Source organism: Balaenoptera borealis (genome assembly GCF_965194805.1).
Source record: "Balaenoptera borealis genome assembly, chromosome: 3".
Taxonomy (NCBI): domain Eukaryota; kingdom Metazoa; phylum Chordata; class Mammalia; order Artiodactyla; family Balaenopteridae; genus Balaenoptera; species Balaenoptera borealis.
In genome coordinates, this window is record NC_138866.1 from 61,699,279 (window position 1) to 61,724,525 (window position 25,247).

The window sequence follows — 25,247 nt, forward strand, 5'->3', positions numbered from 1 at the left end:
TTAGTAGACTGATTACGAAAACAAAAAAAAATAAAAAATTAGCAGCATGCTCTAAATTGCTTTTCAGAATTTCCTGCTTAAACCATCACTCAGATGTATAACTTTTAAAGAGGAATTGAAATGTGGTTTGAGAATGTAATCACGTACTATAGAACATGCAAAATACATGTGAAAGACCACACGAGTGCTGTTAATTTAACTGATTATACTTTATGCTTTAGAAATATTTTCAAACTTATCTTTTAAAATTGAAAAGAAAATATTGCAAGAAAATTTTAAGAGATAAAAAAAGCCAAAATGCTTTTGATATTGAGATCAGCTGTTTTAAAGTAAAAATCCATTCAAAGCAAAATAAAAGGCATTGTGTAGTGTGTGCTGGCTAAAACTGAGAATACAAGAGCATTGCAGTTAATTAGAACCAATCAACAGGATGCTTTGCAACATTTCTCACATCAGTGCACCATCTGATCTTCATAATACAAATTTCCCACAGCCTTGATGCAAAAAGGACTGGAAATAAATATTTGAGTCATTAAAATATATGATGTATTTCAATTGCTTTTTTCAATAATTATTTTTAGGTCATTGTTATGAAAATAAGATTTTGAAAATCCCCACATGTTTTTCTGTATGTGTTTTAGGGGGATAATCTTAGTTACAATTTTTTGGTTGTAATTTTATATGTGTTTGAACATGAGAAAGAAATATCAAATTTTGAAAATAAAACTTAAAGCATGAATTTGAGTTTTTATATTATTTAGGTATGATTACTGTACTTTTGAAAGATAACCGGGCTTTTCCTGGACTGTTGAGCCATTATATTCTGAGTGATTAATTACAAATAATGAAGTACTACATCATTAACAGGATACTGAACTAAGTTAATTGCATTAACATTTATATCATATATGTCTTAAAAGAATACACAATACTTAACACTATTATATTTCTACAGTTTATTCAATGCTTGGTTCTACTCAGAAGTTTTACTTTAGTTTCATTTATTTATACATCAGGAATTGTTCTATGAGGGCAAAAATATGGCTTTCGCCATATTTCCATGAAGTTCATAGTTTGTTCATTATGAACAACATTTGTTTTCCTTTTCTTTGCCCCCTGCATCCTATATTTGATTTTATAATTTTATTGTGTGTGTGTGTGGGTGTGTGTGGGTGAGACAGATTCTTCGTTGTCTTCTCACATTAAAGGTAGAGCTCCCTCTGGGCCACTGAGGTGCTTCAAAACAGATTCATAAGACGGCTTGTTAAAAATGGTTAACTTGAATCAGAAATATGTACATCTTGACAATAGCTTATAAGTTTTTCTCCCTTATAAAAGTTAATTTGTGAATGTCTAGCAGGTGCCTTTTTTAGAGGCAAAAATAGCTCTGAAACTGGTGCTATTAATAAGAGAATTGTCTTCCAAACGAGTAGATGATCCGGTCTCCTATATTTATAAAGTACAACTCGCTGACAGCAGTAATTTACCCTTCAGACTGCAATCATCTCTTGCGGAAAGGAGACGTGCTTTAGAAGAAAACAAATACAGCCCGCTTTTGACCATTTTTGGGTTTTGTTTGTTTGTTTTGTTTTAATCTCTATGTTTTCTCCTATCACATCACATAAGATGTTTTTTTCTCTCTCCGCTCCCCAAAAAAGCTTTCTGCTGAATAGTTTATTTCTTGAGCACTCATTGTATATTTCTGTAGAAAGAAAAAAATAATAGTTTCAAAGAACTATCTTCTCTTTAGAACCAGACTTTTTTCTTTGTACTCTTCTTGTCACAGATTTGATCTACTTCATTGCAGGAGGGTGTCTCTTAGCTGGGTTCTCTCTAGGAAATTTACTCTTTCTACTGCTTTACGGAGACAAATAGTTTTTATGGCAAATACTTTAGAAGCTCATCTTACAAGTACAGAAAAGACTATGTTAGGATGTAAATTTTTTTTCTGACTATAGAGCCTATTAAATGCATAGTAATATTTGTAACATTTTAAAAATCTGATCCATTTGCCTGTCAGGATTGGAGCAGTTGCTACAAATGTTCACTGCTCCATGAAAAGCAGTTTCAATAAATAACAGCCTGAAATGGGCTGTGTTGCAGTTCGTTTGGTTTATAGGAATTAGAGTAATAATGCTCTAAAATTCATATTAAAATAACTCTGCGTATCTCTAACATCACTATTTTTTAAAGCAAACAATTTAAATAGAAAAGTCATTTGATAAAAATAATTGGTTCGCGCAAAATGGGACTCACATTCTTCTGCCAGATAATGATTCAGCAGCTACTCTAACTTCAGTGGTACTTCATTAGATGCAATTCTCATTCATCTTGAAGTCTTAAGAAAAAAGCCACGTTCTTTATTTTTAAAAATTATTTTTAAAGAAGTAAACAAATGCAGGAGAATGGAATAAAATCTCTTTACTTGCTGTTATTCAATGCTTTAAACATTTTCCTAGGGGACAGGAATGTTATATGTTTAGTTTCAGGACAAAGACACCTTTTTAAATGAAGAGCTTAAAGAAAATCTATAAAGAAGTTCGTTTAATAAGAAGTAGGCTAACTAAGCTTTTGGTTATAAAAATTATCTACATTACAGATTAGAAAATAACTAATATCTAATGATTTTTAAAACTAATATAAAGTTAATCTTTAATAAAGAACATCCTTAAAAAAAATAAAAGCAATTACAAGCAACTTCTGGAGTTCATTTTGGGTAACGTCCAGGGGGCACATTTACTGTTTTTCTATGGTTTTCTATGGTAGAGCTGATTTAATTTGGGAGTTAAGAAAACCTATGTAACTTCAGAATGTTTTCAGGTAGTGGTTTTATGCTGGACTGGTTTTATGAAGGACTAGTTTTATGCAATTAAAAACAGAAACAAAAACCTTAGAATCATATAACATTAATTAACTCATTTATCAATTATGGATTATTATTACTGCTATTATTATTTTGCTTGAAAAACGACCAAGCTATACAAGCCAGGAATTTCACGTTCCTAGCAATGGTTTAAAGTTCTTTTGATAGGTTAGCAGTTAATTAAAAGCCCCTTACATGTGACTCATTAGTATTCATATTTATATTTTGAGACTCAAATGAATTTAAAAATTTAAGATCATTAAATGATTTTAGCTGCATGTTGTGTTAAGGCAAAAAAAATCTATTGTAAACTGATTGAGTTCATTTAAGAGAGTGTTTACATTTATGTTGCTTTTTAATGGAAAGTTGCTAAATGTAAAAACATTTGTTAAAATGTTTTATTTGTTAATGAAAACAATTCCATAGATATTAATAAATCTTCCCTTTCTTGACTTTCTATCAATTTTTAATTTATTTTAAAATAAAAATATTTATCTTCAAAGGAATGAGTAAATATATTTAGAATTCAAATTCACTTTAATGAAAGAGAGTTTAAAATCTCCAACAGGATAGTGAACTATTTACTTGGCTTCAGTTTGTCTGTCATGTACATGATTTGACAGAACTAACTAGTGAAAACTAACTAACCAAAACCAGAAATCAACTGAGAGGATAGTCAAGAAGGAAAAAGGAAGACTTGCAGGAAATGATATTTTCCCATCAGTGGATAGGCATGCATACATTAAAGGCATAAAAGGCAGCAGGGAGAGAAACAAAAGCTGTATACCGAGGATTCTGCAAGTCTGAATTAACCAAATGGAAAAAAAAATGAAATCATTCTGCTTAAACTTGTTCACTAATAAAAGGAGAATCGCTTTTGTTAAATATGCTTGGTGTGATTATCAAGCAAAATTTTTTTCTCCCAGACATCTATGAATAAAACATGTGTTTGAGCATTAGGTAAACAAACAATAAATGGATGAGTTCAGTTGCAACATAATAACATTTTATTTAGAAAACATATATAATCATATTTGTATTGGCAATCCAAATTTAATGACTTCTTTCAGTAAAATTAAAGTGCCTCACAAATAGCATCTTATGCATAAGGATTGCTTATTCTTTGCCCATTTTTCTCTATTTTTCCAAAGAAACAGATTTTTAAGGTCTCTGCTGAACCATACATAAACTAGATGAAGCACGATTTCTCAGAAAAAAAATTCCTTTTGGATCGTCTTAATTTTAGGTTACAGATGTTGTAAAAATAAATTTAAAAATACATTTCTAGGGCTGAGAGAGAAAACGTTCTCAAGTCGAGTGTGGTTTGGGCTGATTTGAACAAGGCTCTGTGTGTAGCTGAACCACAGTCTTTGGCTTATTAGCCATTTCATTAACACAACATCTTCTGTAAACTATGAATGAGAAGAAACCATTTACAATAAGGAAAGCAAACAACAGAATGAATTTCCTGTGTTGGTGTTTTATAAGACTGTTAAACAGAAAATGGAGGGAAGAACTCTCTTTAGACGATATCACTTAATTAAGTAAAGCATCCTAATCAGAGTCCCCTCCAATTGTAATGACTGTAGGGAGTCAAGTACATTTCTCTCTATATTAGAGTATCTAACTGCAATGATTTATTGATATTTATTTTAGAAGTACAACACAAAAGCAATAAAACAGGAAAAGCAGGGAGAAGGGAACATGCTATTGCTTACTGCAGGTACAATCAGAGCACTTCAACAAAATTCCTGATTTTCTTGTGGAAGGTTCTCCTTTCGAAAATAAGAGCACATTTTGAGATGAGATTGTTCCTTTCCTGCATTTGACTTTTTCAAATATTCGCTGTGACGTTTCTTTGTCCATTGGGTGAATCATTGATTAACTTTCTTCGCTGCAAGAATCACCACAAATGAGTGGATGAGCACCTGCTGTTTTCCGCAGTGACATTACTGGATTGCATTTTACACTGATTTGAGTCTTAAAATACAGCTTCTCTGTATGGGAGAGAGATTTGAGGCAGGAGAGTCAATACACTGTATAGTCAGACAGACATTGGCTGCCCTCCAAGCTGCACACAGCATAAACCTGTTTATCTGCCACATTTCACAAATCTCAAAAACATATGAATAATCAGGCAAGCAACTGGATAAGTGATTCACACTAGGGAACCCAACCAATATTCTGATGAGAGGGTTCTATGATGCTAAGGCTTTGGGGCAAATAGACTTGTATTATAGAAACTGCACATAATAAACGTGATTAGTGGTTCAAAGGAGAAAACACTGTATACCAAAACGAATTTGGAGAGGTATTCCCAACTCTGTGGACTTTGGTTGGATATTTACGTGCAAGTTATCTGGCTAATTGAGCTCCAAAATATGCTTTCACCCATATCATTCCAAAAATTGGGGCAATGTGCATTTGGACTTAATATCATTTGACAAGATAATTCATTTCTAGATTCCCGGATCTAAATATTGGAGGCCAGTGCCTTAAAACCACAAAATACAACAACATATATTTAAAATTACCAAACATGCTTAGAACCTATTTACTTTGTGGAAGCAAACATTTCTTAAACAGTTACACTCATTTTTGTAATTGAGGATTAATTGCTTGGTAATAAGTGAATTAGGCAAATAAAGGTACAATTATTCATACATTTACTGCTTTCTTTATTTTTCTCTTAATTTCTGTTATTTCTTCCTCAATTGCTGATCTTTTAACCTCTCTTTTCCTTATCTCAGTGGTTATTGTGCTTTAGCATTCAGTCGTAAAATGGAAGTTCTCAAAAGTTTTGGGGCTAACCTCAAAAGTATGCTTTGGTTCTGAAGATCTCTTAAGATTGTTTATGAATTTCAGGCTTGGATTACTTCCATAAACAAGACCCGGTTATAATTACAGCAAGATGAATTGTCTATTTGCTTGGTATGTTTGTCTATTAGCTTCTAGTATAGACCTACCATCTTAGTACCAAGAGAATGTAGGTTTCTCTACATTTGCAAACACAAAATACTATTCCAGAGAGAAGAGGAATCATATAAGGCATTAAAATTAATGTTGTACACCCCACAACTTTTTTTTTTCTGTGTTGCAGAGAGAAAGGCTAATTGCTAAAACTTTTGACACTGGAAAACTTGGTCAGATTAGTAACCAAAGATATCATCATCTTAGCAACAGGAAATCTTGGAAAAGGTAGGTGACTCAGAAATTGATGTTCCAAATGAAATTTTGCTACTTTCAAACTTCTTGATTAAAGCCTTGCCTCAAAGGAACCTATATTTGGGTCTACTGCCAATTATATTGCCAATGTTTTTTTCTTGCTTTGACATTTTCTCTTTTTCTTGCTTCTTGTCTCAGGTTTTCTTTCTTCAGGATCAGACACAGTAACTGATTGAGTGGCTCTGCCCATCAGGATTTGAAAACCTAAAATCAGAATCTACCACTTGGTTTAAGTCTGCCCTGAGCAATCTATTCTTTAGCAACAGGACACTTGCATAATATGGGAGCATCTTTTCTTCTTCACTTCTCCCTGATCTTGTAAAATGTGATACAATTTTTTTCATAATTTTTAAAGTCTACTTCATGGGAAATCTTGCTGCAAATACAATATTAAAACTATAATTCATTCCTTGAAAGATGTGTGCAGGTAAGTGTCAAGTGTTAAGTTTGGGGGTGATCAAGAGTGATATTAAAATTATCAGTAACCTCACCAACAGTCTGAAGGCTCAACACACTGATTTTTGTAATCACAGGAAATTTTATTAACCTCTCTGCATGAGTTGGGTTTTGAGTGTACGTCCATAAAGTTGCAGTAGAGTTTGTGATCCACAAGATCAACCATAGCTCTTCCCTCAGCCATAATGAACTCTTTTGGAGGATCTTTAAAGTGGTGGTTATTCACTATAACCAAAATGTCAAAAATAATCACTAAACCCCATATAATCTATACACCATAGAAACCTAAGAAATAATAGATTGGCTGTGAGTGAACTTTTTAATTATAAAAGCAATACAAACAGGATATAAAGTTAAAAAACCTTCCTTTCTTTTCCCCTAGCCCCCTCAATCCCATATATATATATAAATTTTTTTTGGCCACGCTGGCGTCTTGTGGGATCTTAGTTCCGCGACCAGGGATTGAACCCGTCCCCAGGAGTGAAAACGCTGATTCCTAACCACTGGACCACTAGGGAACTCCCTCTCATATATTTTAACAGACATTTTTATTCATAAGCAAGTGCATCCTCTTTTAAATCTCAAATAACATCACACAATATATTTACTATTCTGAACTTATTTTTATTCACTTAGCAATATATTTTGGCTATATATTGCCTTATACATGGGTCTATTTCATTCTTCTAGCAGCTGCACAGGGTATCAGGTAATAAGATATTATGGATATAATGATCCCCATATTGATGAATATTTAGAGTTTTTTAAGACTTTTTGCTTTTTCAAATAATACTTCAACAAACATGTATTTTGTGTACTTTTATAAATGTATTTGTAGAATTAATTGCTTGAAGTGAAATTGCTAGGTAAAAACACATTTACAATTTTTGAATGATACTGTCGTATTATTGATACAACCAAAGAGGTTGTATCAATTTACTTTACTATTGAGAGGCAGGTATTTCAACAGGCGCTGAGGTGAGTTCTGTGTGTGACACATCCGCCTGCCGTTCTATCTCTTCAGGCTTGGCTTAACATAGTTCAGTGGCAGCTGGGGTGATTTCTGATGGCTTAGTGGAGAAAGAGAACCCTTCTGTGGCCTGTGTGCTAGGGTAGCAGCGATGGCTGGATGGGGGCAGTCCTGGGACAGTGAGGGAACGAGCTGGGAAGTACAGCTGCCCTCAGTTTAGGACCGGGTCTGAGTTTTCCCCACGACTTGCTAGCAGTCTTCCTGGCAAATGTGAGGGCTGCAAAACAGAATCAGGAGTCATTCCCACAGGCTATTATGAGAACAGAGATGGAGGAGAATTAGGACCATGTGAGACACGCACACACACACACACATTCTCGCACAACCTCTCTTTCTGCTCAGATTCCTTTTTTTTTTTTAATTAATTTTTATTGGAGTATAGTTTCTTTATCTGCTCAGATTCTTATCCAGGTGTGTGGTTAACCATTTTTTCCCCACTTGGGGCAGGCTTCAAGGAAGTGCTGTTCTCAGTCACTCGTGGCTAATCCTCATCAGGTAGGAGTCCTCCAGGCTTCCTCTGCATTTTACTATTCAGCTTATCCGTGTTCAAAAAGCCCAGAACTTTTACATGACATGTCCCAGTCACTGGATTTGAAGAGGCGTCCTCATCCTTGAAACTTCTACTCCTTATTCAATATTTTCATTTGGCCTGGTATCTTATGAGTCCCATTTTTATCCTTAAATAGAAACTTGGAAGTGCCTCTTAATTTCCACCCTAGATTTCGGCCTTTTAAGTTGAGGGTTACTTTAATCTTCTCAAGGTTATAGTCACACAAGGAAGTTTAGTTTGTATTCAGCATTAACATGCTAGGTGCTATGTAGGGGCTGTGGATGCAAAGATGAATGAAACAGAGGTCATGCCTTCCAGAAGCTCATAAAATAGTGAAGAGACAGCACAAACTAAAGTACAGGCTACTCTTTGATAAGTGTTAAGACTGAGGTATTTACTAAAAGTTCTATGAAGTCCCACTTCTGGAAATGTATCCTGCAGATATATCTGTATATGTACAAAAGGACACATAGACCGATTGTTCACTGCAATGTTGTTTGTGATGTTAAGGAACATTTTGAGTGTCTGTCGACAAGGACACTTTATGTGGTTTTAATAAACGCTCTCTATGTATTGATAGGAAGTGATCTCCAGGATATATTTCTCTATGAAAGAAGCAAGCTGCAGAACATGTATAGCATATGTTGCCTTTTGTATATGAAATATAGGAAAATGAGATAGGAAATATAGGAAAATTAATGTTTGCTTGTATATGCATAAAAACATTGTAAGACCCCAAAAGAAACTAATGCAAGTGCTCACCTCTAGGGGGCATCAGGGATTAGTGGGGTGGATGGGAAAAGGGGGTGAAGCACAGCTTCTCAATGCATGCCTTTTTTTTTTTTTAATATATTTATTTATTTACTTATTTTTGGCTGCGTTGGGTCTTTGGTGCCGCGCGTGGGCCCTCTACAGTTGCGGCGAGCGGGGGCCACTCTCTGCCGTGGTGCGCATGCTCCTCACTGCAGTGGCCTCTCCCGTTGCAGAGCACAGGCTCTAGGCGTGTGGGCTTCAGTACTGCTTCTCTCGGGCTCAGTAGTTGTGGCTCGTGGGCTCCAGAGCGCAGGCTCAGCAGTTGTGGCGCATGGGCCCAGCCGCTCCGCAGCATGTGGGATCCTCCCAGACCAGCGCCCGAACCCGAGTGCCCCGCATTCGCAGGCGGATTCTTAACCACTGTGCCACCAGGGAAGTCCCTCAATGCATGCCTTTTTATGTCATTTTAATTTTTAGACAATGTGAATGTATTGTCTATTCAAAAATTATATTAAGTAAATTTACACTGTAAGATAAAACTCCCCCCTCTCAAAGCTCTGTATTCTCTGAGGTATTTGGGAGTGCTTAGCTGCATTGATTTGGGATAAAGATCATTACATGGGACTGAACAAGGAGACTGAACAAGAGAAAGAAACCTTTTTAGAGACCACTGAGTTTTTCATACCATATTCTTAGACCCACTATCTCACTGAAGTTATTTTCAGCAGAGCTAGGAGGAAGGTTCTCTGCAAAGCTCTCAGAGATGAAATTTCCTATAAACAGGACATATGTAAGATGTGGAGTAGATTTCATTCACTAAACGTCCTATAGGGCAGGCGGTTCAGAGTGGCCACCTCAGGTTTCCCGTGATGGTTTTGTAGGAAAGGCATGATTTGCCCATATCTTGAGTTGACCTGCTTAAGTCATGAAATTGAGCAATGTGGAAATTTTCTTCTTTAACTTTTAAATAAAGGTCTTATGCAGAAATGCTACTTTTCTTTGACAAGGATGTGTTCCCTAAATTTCCCAGAACACCACATTAAGGTGATTTGGGGAAAAATAGTAGGATAGAATTAGATCTTGAGAATTCTTTGGTCACGTCCATGAACTGAGATTATGAGGTTATGAAAAAAGGAGGTAGAGAATAAATAGCTTGTGAGAAAAAAAATGTTGATGATAATTTCATAATAATAAAAGACAGTGTTAGGAGATTGTTGAAGAGTGATATAAGCATCACACAAACCACACAGGGACAGAAAAGACTGCTGGATGATGAGGGGGATTTTACTTCCTTGTACGTTTCTGCACTGAATCTCCTCACTACTACTGCTACTATTACTACTACTACTACTACTACTACTACTATTACTACTACTACTACTACTACTACTAGTACTACTACTGCTACTACTGCTACTACTGCTACTGCTACTACTGCTACTGCTACTACTAACAGCTGCTGCTCCTACCTTTTCGGCTCATTTTAGCCATTTTTGTCCATAAGACTACACCCAAGTGATAACCCCTGGTTACCCAGGGAGCTAGTGGCAAGGCTGGAAACATGGAGATGGGTGAGCATGAAGGTAGGTGACTCAGCACCTTCCATTCACCAGTTTTTTTAATTGCTCCCCCGCCCTCTGCCCCGACCCATATCATTTAGTCTCTCAGCTGGTCTCAAATCAGTCCTGTGGTAAAGGATCTGAAAAATCCTGGTGACTTGGGAACAAGGCTTCCAGATAGGATAAAGTGACCATATAACTTATTCAACCTAAACCTGGTATCAGGTTCTTTTTCAAAGTAATAGTGACTCACCATTTTTATGCGATTACCACACAAATGTGAACATGTTAAGCAGCTATTGCCAGCAATCAGGGCTACTTGTTACATAGCACCAGTAAGAGGGACTCAGGTGAGAAACAACTCTGATTATAGGTATTTAGCCCAAATGTACATCAGTTGTAACTCCGTAAACGTATTTCTTTTAGCAGCTAATTGAAATACTTTATCAGTGAAAGTCTTGACACGACAGTTATACAAACACACATGTAAGAACATGGGGAAATTAAATAAGACTTACAATATACACTTTAACAAAACGATGCTTAATTTATACTCCCTTTGTAATTTTAACTAAATATTGTGGTGAGTATTTCTTACTTGAAATCCTAAGTATATGGGCATTTATTACACACAATATGAAAATACTTCAGGAGGTTGTGATTAACGCCACGGTATTCAGGCACAGTTTATAGAGACTTTCAATCAAAGACAAAAGACCCAAGAGGATGATGAAACACACAAAATAGATGTACATATACAACCAAGGACTTAATTCAGACATCTCATATCAGCTCAGCTCTAGCTCTTGGCTTTTCAGGAACGTCTCCAAACAAGCATTCTCTGCACCTGGCCCAAGGCTGCCCTAGGGATCAGCGCCTGGGTAGGGTGGCTAGATAAATACAAGATGCCCAGTTACATTTAATTTCAGGTAAACAATGAATAATTTTTAGTATAAATATGTCCCAAACATTGCATGCGACATACTTAGACAGACATATACTGTAGCTCTGATGTGCTTACTCTCTGAGGCAAGATGCCTCACAGGTTTGAAACCCCCAAATCCAGAACTTCAGTCTAGCACCACAGTCTTGGTTCTCTTACTGTGTACTGCCCTCACCCTCTATTGCCTAACCTTGCCTCTTCCTAATAGAGCATTTTGTTCATACTGCATATTTTCAAAGAATTTTTTAAACATTAGCGATTGGAGAGAGACATAGTTGCCTTCCCACCAGTTGTAATACAGAGAAAACACTAAAACCTACTTTCCTTTCTCTCTCTCTCTGCCAATTTTGATTTTTCAAAGGCATGTCCTTAAGCTTTAGTGCTAGATTTAAAAGGGTGGGCAGATATGGAATACGATAGGAGGGTTCCTTTCAGACTAAGTTTGTACACCTGGGTTGGTTTCTAGGGCTTGTGGTAAAGGTAGCTACTCAAAGGCTTAATTTTAAAATTTCTAGGTCAAGCCAAATGCCACCACTATTAAAATCCAGCAACTAAGGAAATGAACAGCAGTGTGGTAGAATAAAGAACAACAGATGTAGAGCTGTCAGATTTGAGATTGGGGCCTGGCTCTGTACCTGAACCAGCTGTGAGATCCTATGCAAGTCCTTCAGCCTCCATGAACCTCAGTTTCCTTCTCAATAAAAATGGGGATAGTGGAGAGATGAAGTGACCATAATCGTTGTTCCCAGGTCACCAGGATTTTTCAGATCCTTTGCCACAGGACCGATTTGAGACCAACTGAGAGACTAAATGATATGGGTCGGGGTGGGGGGCAGGGGAGCAATTAAATAAACGGATGAATGGAAGGAGAGATGGTGAACTATGGAGAGAGATACTGTGTATAGAAATGATTTGTAAACTTCAAGTCCAATCTAGATGTTTGTAGTGATGATGATGATGAAGATGACGGCCAAGACATAAAGAGACATTACAGGATGTCATTTATTAAAGAGATATTTTAATTCAGACCCTAAAAATTTTAATACCTACTCAGTTCACAGGATTTATATGCAGAAGAGTATTGTTCTTATATGGTTTGGGAAAGAAAAAAAAACAACCCAATTCCATATGCTTTTAGAAGAAAGCTTACTAAAATCTTTCATGTCAAAAAACGGGATTTAAAAAAATTGAAGTATAGTCGATTTAAAATATATATTAGTTTCAGGTGTATAGCATAGTGATTCAGTATTTTTAAAATTATACTCCATGAAAAGTTATTACAAGATAATAGGTGTAATCCCCTGTGCTATACAATAATATATCCTCGTTGCTTATCTATTTTATACATACTAGTTTGTATATCTTAATCCCATATCTCTAACCTGTCCCTCCCCCTTCCCTCTCCTCTTTGGTAAACATTAGCTTGTTTTCTATATCTGTGAGTCTGTTTCTGTTTTGCATATACATTCATTTGTATTATTTTTTAGATTCCACATATATGTGATATCAAACAGTATTTGTTTTTCTCTAACTTATTTCACTAAGCATAATATTCTCTAGGTCCATCCATGTTGTTGCAAATGGCAGAATTTCATTTTTTTTTTTTATGGCAGAGTAATAGTCTATTGCAAGTACATATACCACATCTTCTTTATCCATTCATCTGTTGATGGGAATTTGGGTTGCTTCTATATCTTGGCTATTGTAAATAGTGCTGCTATGAATATTGGGGTGCATGTATCTTTTCAAATTAGAGTTTTCATTTTTTCCAGATATATATCCAGGAGTAGAATTGCTGGATCATATGGTAGCTCTTTTTTGTTTGTTTTTTGAGGAGCCTCCATACTGTTTTCCATAGTAGCTGCACCAATTTATATCCCCACCAACAGTGTAGGAGGGTTCCCTTTTCTTCACATCCTCTCTAACATTTGTTATCTGTAGATTTTTTGATGATAGCCGTTCTTACAGGTGTGAGGTGATATTTTTGTTCTGATTTGCATTTCTCTAATAGTTAGCAATGTTGAGCATCTTTTCATGTGCCTATTGGCCATCTGTATATCTTCTTTGGAAAAATGTCTATTCAGGTCTTCTGCCCATTTTTTAATTGGGTTTTTTGTTTAATACTGAGTTGTATGAGCTGTTTATGTATTTTGGATATTAACCCCTTGTTAGTCATATCATTTGCAAATGTTTTCTCCCATTCTGTAGGCTGTCTTTTTGTTCTGTCAATGGTTCCCTTTGCTGTGCAAAAGCTTTTAGGTTTAATTAGGTCCCATTTGTTTATTTTTGCTTTTCTGTCCCTTGACTGAGGAGACACAGCCAAAAAAATATTGCTACGATTTATGTCAAAGAGTGTTCCACTTATGTTCTCTTCTAGGAGTTTTATGGTTGCAGGTCTTACATTTAGGTATTTAATTCATTTTTAGTTTATTTTTGTATATGGTGAAAAGTGGGATTTTTAGAGTATAATTTATTTATGTGGGGTCACATTGAAAAATGGATAACGGAGCGGCAGTCTAAGAAACATTTTGTTTAAAGCCTTCTATTTTTTGTCAATACTCATTCAACAACCAACCTATTTATTTTGTACAAGCCTCAGGCACATTATTGTTGTTGTTGTTGCTGTTGTTATTGTTATTACTATTTAACATTACAGGTTGGAGTCTTTGATGCACAGAGGAATCTTTCATGAGGTGTTGAGTGTATCCATCTGTTCAGAGATAAAGCAGAGAGAGCAAAAGAACAGATGGGACCAGAGGTCCCCTGGTTCCCTTTTAGCACTTCCATCCTATGCTCAAGAAGGGTGAACATTTCAGGAGGACTGAGCCATCAGGGCAGTGGGTACCGACTCTGATTGAAGAATATTTACCCTTGCTTAATTTTACTTCATTTTTAACTACATGACCAATATATATGTGTTACAGAAAACTAGAGAATGTGGATAAGCAAAAAGGAGACAATCATCCCTAATTCTATCCTCCACTGTACAGTAGATATGATTATACCTGCAAGATGCAGTGGTACTCAACAGAGCAAAAAGCATAAAAGTGGCATCTTCCACAAGAATTATTTAACCAAGCACATGTGAGACACAACCCAAGACCTGTGCATGTATGTGTGTGTGTGTGAGTGTATATGTGTGTAGGAGGGCAAACTCTAGAGAAGGCTTCATCTCAGCCATCTTACCTAACTTCTTCTTCCCTAAAACCAGTCCTAAAACTTGTTACTAAAGTGATAAAATGATGGTCCTTTCCTGGCATTTGACTAAACTACTCCTGGACTCACAACCTTCCTCTAGTTTTCTGTGATTCTTGGATTGGGCTTAGGCCTCTCTGTCTCCCACTCCAGAATTTCTGGGCTAATGGTACTATTTATCTTGTAGGGTTGTTGGAGGATTAGACAATGTAATACTTGGAAAGGGCTTAGAACAGCACTGGGCACATGGTAAGCCCTCCTCAGTATCAACTCTAGCATGATTGCTGTCTAAATTCACCTCCCAAACAGGCCCCATTTTCTGCTTGGTGCGCCGTGAGAGACTTAGGCTTAAATTGTGTCTCACCATTTACTAGCTATATGTTCTTGGACAAATTATTTAACTTCTTGGTAATGTGAATTAGCCCCACAAATCTGGAGTACGTTTTGTGCCAGACGTTGTGCCAGGTGCTGCAGACCCATGGAGAACAGCTCAAACATGGATACTGCCTGCCAAGCACTCAGTGCCTGGGGAGTGGGGACAGGCAGCTAGATAAATAATAATACAGAACTGTAAGGAAAGCACATTTGTCCAACTTGAGTTGGATCAATAGTTAATAGATTAATCCAATAAGTCAGTAAAGTAGAGAATTATAAAAAATATTATCTACGTGCATTAAATGTTCTATTTCAACTTAAGCAGATTAGGGGTTGCCAGGGGACAGGAGAGGGGGATCAGGGAGTGATTACTGAAAGGGTACAGGGTTTTGCTGGGGTGATGAGAAAGTTTTGAAACGAGAGAGAGGTGGTGGTTGTACAACATTGTGAATGCACTAAATGCCACTGAATTGTATACTTTAAAATGGTTAATTGTATGTTATGTGAATTTCCCCTCAATTTAAAAAAAGCATATAAATGTACCTTATTTTTGCCAACCTTTTGATATAGGGCTAAGGACTTTTCGTTAGGTATATGTCCAATAACTGAAGTCCCAGGTCAGCTTCCTGGCATAAACTACTCCCATAACATATATATTTTGATTTCCAGTTTTAGTTTCTTTAAATTGGGACAAGAACTTAAATACCTGACAACATTGTTAATCAACTCTACTCCAATATAAAATAAAAATAAAAAAAGAACTTAAATACCTGAAAATCTATCTGAGAGTCTGTTTAGATTTATGATTTTTCTCATTTACAGCTTTTACATACACATATAAAGTGACAGCATTTTTTTAGCATCTCACATTTGTGTCTTTCTACATTATTTTTCATAGAAAAACAACTTTCCTTCTGTACTCATATTTTATGAATTTACATAATATTTTGTTGAATAATATAACAACAAATAAAACAGGTATAAGTTTGGAACAAACACATCTGGCTCTTGTTAGGCATACAATTCAATTCAACTAGTGGCAGCAGAGTTAGATGGGTGTACTAGAGAGTAGTTTACCATGTCTGATCAGTGGTGAGGCCAGGGCTATAGTCACTATGTTTTACAGGGGAAATGATGTGTATCAAGTGAGTTGGTTAAGTGGAGGTCAGTTCTGAGAGCATTTATAATACATGGATGCCCGTAAGAAGGATGTTAACCTGAACTTGGGGAAGTGATTATAAGCTGAGATCTAAAGCTTTGGAATGATCTAACCAGGAAGCTAGGAGATGGTGTTTCAAGCACTGCAAACACCCAGAGAGAAAAGAGAGCACCTACCGTAGAGGAAGAGCAGGAAGTATGGCTGGGCTGTGGTGTGCAGAAGGGGACGTGTTGAAAATGAAGCTTGAAGAGGATCTTGCAAGCCACATTAAGAAGTTTAGACTTTATTTTAGGGACAGTAGAAATCCATGGAAAAGTCTTAAGGAGGACTGACATAACTAGACTTGCATATTAGAAAGATTCCTTGGACTGCATTCCAAAGGATAGATTAGAGATGGTGGTGGGGCAGCAGAGGGATGGGGATACAGGTGAGCGATGGTAGGATCTCAACTGAATGTAGTGCTATAGGGGGCAAGGGAGAGTGCTTTGGGGGTGAGGGAGAGAGGAAAGACCTGGTTAAAGTTCAAATGTTTCTGGCTTTGGTGGTGGTGCCGTTTACCAACATAGACCACATGAAACTAGAGTAGTTTTGGGGGAAGATGAGTACATCTTTGAACATATTGAATTTGAGGTTCAGTGAAGCTGTGGGATGTCCATTGAGTGGCTAGACATGTGACTCTAAAGCTGGATCAGCACAGAGTAGGTGTTAAAAAACTTAGTTTCCCTTTACCTAGTATCTGTTTCCTCACTGCTTGCCCTCAAGCCATTTCTCTGCTGTCACTCCTCTCCTCTCAGTCTCCTACTTTTTTTTTTGGCTGCGCCAGGTGGCTTGTGGGATCTTAGTTCCCCAACCAGAGATTAAACCCAGGTCCCGGCAGTAAAAGTGCCATGTCCTAACCACTGGACTGCCAGGGAATTCTCTACTTTTTTTTTTTTTTTTAGCATTTTGGTGTATTTCTCTCCAATATTTCCATGCTTTAGAAAAACACAGTTGAAAACGTACTGTACGTACTCTTTTCACTTGCTATTTTAATGTGAGTGTTTTTCTGTTATTATTATTAACTATGATTTTTGATGACTGCTAGATATTCCCATCTTACAGATGTACCAAGCTTCACTTGGCCATTTTTCTGTAGTTAGCATCTAGGTGCTCATGTGTTTACAAACTAATCTTTGTTCATATTGCTGACTATTTCTCTACACTAGGCTTCTAGAAGTGGGATTACAACAGTAAACATTTTAAGGGGAATGGAAAGCTAGTTTCATATTAAGGATTGGAAGTGATACTGCTGTTTTCTCACAGGACTATCTTTTTAGTACTTGAAAAGTACTATCTTTTCAAGTCCTGTTGATATTATCACCAAAAAAGGGGGCTTTATGAATCTCATTCATCTATTATATTTTGTTAGTAGCATCATCTTCTTCATCTTCAAAATATTAATCATCTGTTTGTCTATAGTGTTACACACTGTTCAGAGGGAATTGTATAGATTTGATCCCTACATTCTAAAAGTTTACAGTCTAAGCGAGAAATACCCATGCAGGCAGGCATTCTTAAGATTCACCAGAATCAGACAGAAACTGTTAAAACTACATCATGGATGGACCTCCAAGTGTGTCTAGGGCAATCACATTTAAAGGACCAGGACCACAGGACATTTATTACATAGACTTAGGGGGAAGAGATCAGTGGGGATGGGCTGGGACACCCAGCGCTCACCTGGACCACATGTGTAGCCTGCTCATTCCCTCTAAAAGTCTCTGTTGTAACCTACTTCCTCCTCTCTTCCAGTGCATAATACCAAGTGGCTGCTCTCAGAAATGTACTGTAACCACCACCTGCTTGGCCTTTAACTTCCTCTCCCCTTTCCCTCTTGACCTACCTTTCCCATGTCACCTTTCTGTCTCCCAGAGTCAGGTCCCAGCCTCAGGACTCAGCCTCAGGTCCCTTTATCAGCAGGGGTGACGGGTGGCACTGGTTTGAAGAGCTTACCGGTTCTCCTGTCAGCCTGGAGTTGTGTTTGGAAAGCACAGGCCCTGACCGTGGCTGTCAGCCCTCCCAGACACCACCTGCTGCCTGTCTGTCATCATCAGCTTCAGGTACTGTGCTCATGGGTCTGGGCCTCCTCTTACCACCCTCTGCTGCACATGTCCTGTGAGTGCCGCCCTCCCTGACACGAGAGAGCCCGTTCTAGATTCTAGGAACAAATCCTCCCTTGTCTGCCTCATTCCCACCGAAGATAAAAGTAACACTAATAGCAACAAAAAACATTTAGTGAGTGCTTATTATTATTCCTTTAATTGTTTTGGTCCTTCCATTCCTGGCCATGACAAGAGACATGCTATAAGTTACTCCTGAAGAGATCTGGTGACACATGTGGACAAATATATTAGCACAGTATCACTGGCATCAAAGCTAATACGCATGTCTACCCAGAACAGGCCCAAGGGAGAGAAAACCCCTACCTGTCTCACTGCTTCTGTGCCAAGTCCAGGAATGGACTTGCCTGCTGCTTCCAGTGACTAGTCACAACGAAGGAGGTCATCAGAAGCCAAGGTGTTGTTAAGAAGAATATTCACTAAAAGAAAGGCACTGACTTCATTCTTGGGCAGATCCTCTTCCTGTGAATCAAGTGATCCCTTTACCTAGTTTTCTTGTTCTTCCTGAGTCTAATCTGTATCTGTTTTTACTGTGTTTCAGCTACAAGTATAGTAGAAGTAAATTAGAAAGAACTTTGAAAAGCTTCCCCCACCATGTTGACTTCATGCTAATACGAACTTATGGTCTGAAAATAATTTTTTTGTTTATCTGGGTGTGCAGTCATCCTTACCACTGACTAACTAAGAGGTAATTATCACCAAATATTCATCCGCTGAGGGGGAGTTACAAGTTATGGCAGGTGTTTGGTGAATAATAGTAATGCAATTTATTTTACTGTTTACTCTCAGAATGATCAGCTAGTAAAACACAAATTATAGCAACAAGGATATATTGTACAGCACAGGGAATTATAGCCGTTATCTTGTAATAACTTTTAATAGAGTATAATCTATAAAAATACTGAATCCCTATGCAGTACATCTGAAACTAATATTGTAAATGAAGTATATTTCAGTAAAAAGAAAAAAGAAATTAGACATCAAAAAAACCCACAAATTATGGATTGGTACTTAAAATTATTTTGTTTGTAAGTCTTCTGTCCATCCATATTAGATCTAAACTTTTTTCAACTTTATTTTACTAATTATGTTTCCTGTGCATGAATCACATAATCATGAATATACTGTGCTATGCTAACTACCATGCATGTACTCTCTCAGTGCTTGAAGTAACCCCATGAGCCTGATACTAATATTATTCCCATTTTATTGATGAGGAAACTGAGGCTCAGAAATTGAACTCCAGAACATTCTGCTCTCAACCACTGTACTGTGATGGCATGTTTCATTTTAATATATTTTATTATTTCATGGATTCAAGTTTATCATGATTTAAAACTTATCTCCTGAACATACCAACTATTTTTAGGAAAAGTCTTACTAGGCACACCTGGTATATAAAGTAGATATTTTTAAAAATTCAACATTACAAGGAACTTTCCTAAAACTCTTTTGTGCTGCATTATTACCATAGATCTCAGATATAATATTAGATTCATGAATACAAAAGTTTCTCTTCTGTGTTAAAGTAATGATGAACTGTAAACTATTCAGAAGGGTGAACAATTATGGCTGGTATGAGCCCAAAATCCTTGGGAATTTGTCTGCAATTAGAATGCTCAAGTAAACATTAGTTGGACCATGCTAAATCTTGGATTCTGTCTTTAACTTTGCAGCAAAATTAAAACATATCATCTTGTGTCCTAATTTCTGATCAGGCATAGGGAAATATTAGGAAGTGGAGAGATGTTGAAATGCCCTTTTTCCCCCACACCTAAAGTCCTGTTTGGTTCAGTGTTCTGAGGAGCTGAGATGGGATTATGAACCTACTACTGTGTCTTCTAATGAGAGCTCTTTCTATTCCGCATTTATCAGATGTTAATTATTCATACTGCACGACTGAGGATTTTGGAGTCAGAGATTCACCTGCAATATTTGGAATACCAGTGGAGGTCTACATCAATGCAGAATTTATACAGCAGCTGGTGCTAGTCAAAGCTAATGATGGAATTTCAGTTTAATAAAAAGACCCCCAACTGAGCACACCATCTTGAAAAAAGTGTACTTATCAAACAGCTTTCAATCAGTTCAAGAGAGACACCTTAATTGGGAAGAGGAATATTTGAGAGTAGTTTGTCATTGTGCCAATTCCAGATCAATAACTTCACGTCTGTGCTTTGGTAGACATTGCTTTTGCTTTATGTTAAGTAACCATATCTACATCCTCTCCATTTGGATAAGGAGATCTTTGTTTCATTTGACAATGTTAATTCTTTTAATTCTCCTCTGTATCTTCATAATAAACGTGAGAAAAATTTAGACTTGTGATTATAATGGTCAATATTGTTTTTTATTTTAAAACAAATTTTATATTTTTGTAACAGGAAAGCAGTGCTTATGAGGTTTTTATATTTTCAAAAATTGTTTCATTGAAATAAAAATTATATGAGTAAAATTAAATTATGGTGGTTTAAGTAAAGGAAGAATATGCTGAGCAATGATGATCTGGAGTCATGTAAAATTATCTTGGAGAAAACCGTACAGAGTAATCTACTAACAAGAAACAAAAAAATGGGTTTACTTTTATTTATTTATTTATTTATTTTTTAACATCTTTATTGGAGTATAATTGCTATACAATGGTGTGTTAGTTTCTGCTTTATAACAAGGTGAATCAGTTATACATATACATATGTTCCCATATCTCTTCCCTCTTGCATCTCCCTCCCTCCCACCCTCCCTATCCCACCCCTCTAGGTGGTCACAAAGCACCGAGCTGATCTCCCTGTGCTATGCGGCTGCTTCCCACTAGCTATCTATTTTACATTTGGTAGTGTATATATGTCCATGCCACTCTCTCACCCTGTCACATCTTACCCTTTCCCCTCCCCATATCCTCAAGACAATTCTTTAGTAGGTCTATGTCTTTATTCCCGTCTTGCCACTAGGTTCTTCATGACCTTTATTTTCCCGTAGATTCCATATATATGTGTTAGCATACTGTATTTGTTTTTCTCTTTCTGACTTACTTCACTCTGTATGACAGACTCTAACTCCATCCACCTCACTACAAATACCTCCATTTCGTTTCTTTTTATGGCTGACTAATATTCCATTGTATATATGTGCCACATCTTCTTTATCGATTCATCCGATGATGGACATTTAGGTTGCTTCCATGTCCTGGCTATTGTAAATAGAGCTGCAATGAACATTTTGGTACATGACTCTTTTTGAATTATGGTTTTCTCAGGGTATATGCCCAGTAGTGGGATTGCTGGGTCGTATGGTATTTCTATTTTTAGTTTTTTAAGGAACCTCCATACTGTTCTCCATAGTGGCTGTATCAATTTACATTCCCACCAACAGTGCAAGAGGGTTCCCTTTTCTCCACACCCTCTCCAGCATTTATTGTTTCTAGATTTTTTGATGATGGCCATTCTGACCGGTGTGAGATGATATCTCATTGTAGTTTTGATTTGCATTTCTCTAATGATTAATGATGTTGAGCATTCTTTCATGTGTTTGTTGGCAATCTGTATATCATCTTTGGAGAAATGTCTATTTAGGTCTTCTGCCCATTTTTGGATTGGATTGTTTGTTTTTTTGTTATTGAGCTGCATGAGCTGCTTGTAAATCTTGGAGATTAATCCTTTGTCAGTTGCTTCATTTGCAAATATTTTCTCCCATTCTGAGGGTTGTCTTTTCGTCTTGTTTATGGTTTCCTTTGCTGTGCAAAAGCTTTTAAGTTTCATTAGGTCCCATTTGTTTATTTTTGTTTTTATTTCCATTTCTCTAGGAGCTGGGTCAAAAAGGATCTTGCTGTGATTTATGTCATAGAGTGTTCTGCCTATGTTTTCCTCTAAGAGTTTGATAGTGTCTGGCCTTACATTTAGGTCTTTAATCCATTTTGAGTTTATTTTTTTGTATGGTGTTAGGGAGTGTTCTAATTTCATTCTTTTACATGTACCTGTCCAGTTTTCCCAGCACCACTTATTGAAGAGGCTGTCTTTTCTCCACTGTATATGTGGGTTTACTTTTAGAAGGAAGGATTTGGAATACTAAAGAGGAATGTGACTTGGTCATCAAGTCTTAGTTTCCTTATTTGTTAAAAGGAGATGTTCGTTCAAACTGGTGACTTTCAAACTATTTGTAATGTCTGGTCTTAATGGTACCTAAGGGTCACTGTGGACCAGCAGGGCAGGTGGAGAGGGCAGAGAGGGTCGTGGAGCGGGATCCCAAACGTGAAGGTGGAGGCGAAGCTGGAGGGGAGGGCTCTGCAGTTCCTTTTCTCACTTCAACCTGGACAGAGCATTTTTTCCCCTTCCTTCCTCTTTTCCTTCCTTCTTTTCTCTCTCTCTCTTTCTTTCTCTCTCTCTCTCTTCCTTCATTCCGAAATTTATATCTACTTACATAGATATAAATTAACACATAGAAATACTGAGTTTCTGTAGACAATTTCTTTTTGAAAAATAGGGTCCCACTGCTAAAATGTAGTTTGAAAATCACCAAACTAGACAATTCTAAGTCCTCTTCCTTCTATGAATTCCTTCCTTCTAGTAATTCTTTGATTACTGTTAGGATTTTAAGATCCAGGAACAAAATAGCAAGGGAGGTTGAAGATTTTTTAGGACACACAACAAATATCTATCTTGTATGAATTGTAGTTCTGCTAAGATGCAAAGCTGTGGATAAAATGGCATCTTGCAGACCCCGACAGAGATTGGGGCTATGGTGAATAGGTCTCATTTTTTCTTTTTTTTCAGAGCAAGTATGCAGGACAGAGCCAAGCTCACTTAGGCACTTAATCTACTAGGTGATGTTTGGACAGAATGACAGAGTTATGGCCTAATTTTAAAAATCAAAGTCTCTTGCGTTTAGAGGATCATATACTATAAAAGTCGGGGGGGTACTTTGAGATCACTTTCCTCATTTTATGTGTTCACTCATCAATTAAATCAGTAAATTTTTATGAAATGTGTCAGCTACTATGCTGGGTGTTGGGGTAATATATATTGTCCTATCTGTATAGAGATTATGTTTTAGTGGAGGACACAGTCAATTAAACAAATAATCAAACACATAAGAATATAACTACAAATTTTTAGAAGTGCTATTAAGTACAAGAGTATGCTTCTCTGAGATCATATATTAGAGAATACATGAGAACACCAGGCTGTAGGGAGAGAAAGTGGCCTCAAGTCTCTAAGCTGCGCACTGAGGAGCTGACACTAGTCTCAGTCATGTGTTCCCTCCATCTCACCACTTTGGCTGTGGAAGTTTAGGCCAATAGTAAGGGCTAAGTGATGGAAATCAGAAATCTATGAGTTCCTTTTCTGGCATCTCCACTACTTTGAAGTGTTGGGCAACCTTGAGAGACACCTAAATATCTGCACTTAATGGAAGCTTCAAATTTTGGAAAATAGTTTTTTAACAATTTTTAAAATTAATTGTTTTAAGGTATCTCTGTTTCCAATATGGTTGACAAGAGGCTGAAAATGGTTTGCAGTGGTAACAAAGTCTGCAATTAAAGAAAAGCAGTCACTTAGTAGCTACAGCAAGACTCCTGTATTATTATTAAAATTTCTAGGCTGCAACCAGGTTCAGCAGCTTCCTTGAGTCTCCTTTTGCAAACTTCCTCCCTCCTCATCTCTCTTCCTTCTACCCCCACCTGTACCACAATCCTTGTTATCAAACTAGCTTCTATCTTTGCATATTTTTAATCTATGTTCATATAATCCTGTGTAAGCATATGTATGTACACAATAATATATATAAATTCCCATGAATGGGTTTTGGGGGCCATGTTTTTTGAAAAATAGATCATATTATATACCCCTTTCACTGGGAAATGCCTCAGGAAGATGTCTCCAAGTCAACTGGTACAGTTCTACTTCTTCTACTACTTCTGTAGTATCGATGGGTATTTATAGTGAATGAAAATTTGATTATTTCTTGAGCAGTAGGGTGTAGTGAACTCTGGGTACAAAGAAGATAAAACACTACAATGAAAGGAAAAGTGAGGTACAGATGCCTAAACCATTTGGTATCTTTTTGATAGAACTGATTAGTGGAGGAAGAGCTATTTCTCTTCCTGAAGAAAAAAATAAAAATAGATCTTCAATACCTCAGCAGCAATTTTCATCATCAAATCAGTTCCAGACCACATGGGATGATTAATTCTTTCAGCCCCCTCAGAGGGTGAGAATTTCAGAAATACCATTAGTCAGAAATGAACTTAGGAAAACATTTGTAAAATCTCTTGTCATCTCAGACGAATCTTAATACAACAAACTACCGAATTGTCAGTAAAACATACAAACTGAACCTCCCCATCTTGTTCACTTAGGAAGGGGGATCTAATACAGAAGATGGATTGGATAGAAAGGTCTAGAATCTAGATTGTTCAGTGTATAATTGCTATGCAATTGCTTGAGCATTATCATATCCCTTAAAATTCCTCTTATGTTAATCACATTCATCATTTTGGTTCCATTTTCATTAAAGGAGAAAACATCTTCATACTAGTACAACCTTAGAATCTGCTGACTGACCCAGCTTTCAAAGGCAGTATCTTCTAGTAAAAATATGTCTCTTGTTACATGTACAACCAATAAAACAAAACTAGCTTGTACAATTTAATGTAACCTTACTGCAGACTTCCACAATACCTATCACTATTTTATTAATGTCTTAATTTAATTCAAAGCATTAGAAACCAAGGTGAGTATCAGATATTGCTCCAATATCCAATACTGTGTCTTCTGAATTATCTGGGACTGACAGTGGATTTGGGAGGGGGAGGCACCCTTGGATTTCTAATGAGACATCTCTTTTCTGTTTGCTGATTTTTTAAAGGTCATGAAGAGTTGGTTGAGAAAGAAGGGAACATGGAATATCTGGTTTTAGATCATCCCAAACTTATCTCATCAATAAAATGTCACTTCAGGTCTGCTTATTTGTTTGACGGGAAAGAGGTG

The 25,247-nt window shown here is 36.8% G+C and overlaps 1 protein-coding gene across 1 annotated transcript in view; it reads left to right on the forward strand.

Moving 5' to 3' along the window:
- The window catches only part of LOC309625111 (uncharacterized protein), a 34,747-nt gene extending 16,107 nt beyond the window's left edge, over window positions 1–18,640 (forward strand). The window contains exons 2-4 of the mRNA XM_082384284.1: window positions 5,964–6,061; window positions 6,227–14,490; window positions 18,020–18,640. Of these exons, the coding sequence (XP_082240410.1) occupies window positions 5,964–6,061; window positions 6,227–6,260 (132 nt within the window). The 3' untranslated portion in view covers window positions 6,261–14,490; window positions 18,020–18,640. The remainder of the gene's footprint in view (window positions 1–5,963; window positions 6,062–6,226; window positions 14,491–18,019) is intronic.
- Window positions 18,641–25,247: the final 6,607 nt, after the last annotated feature.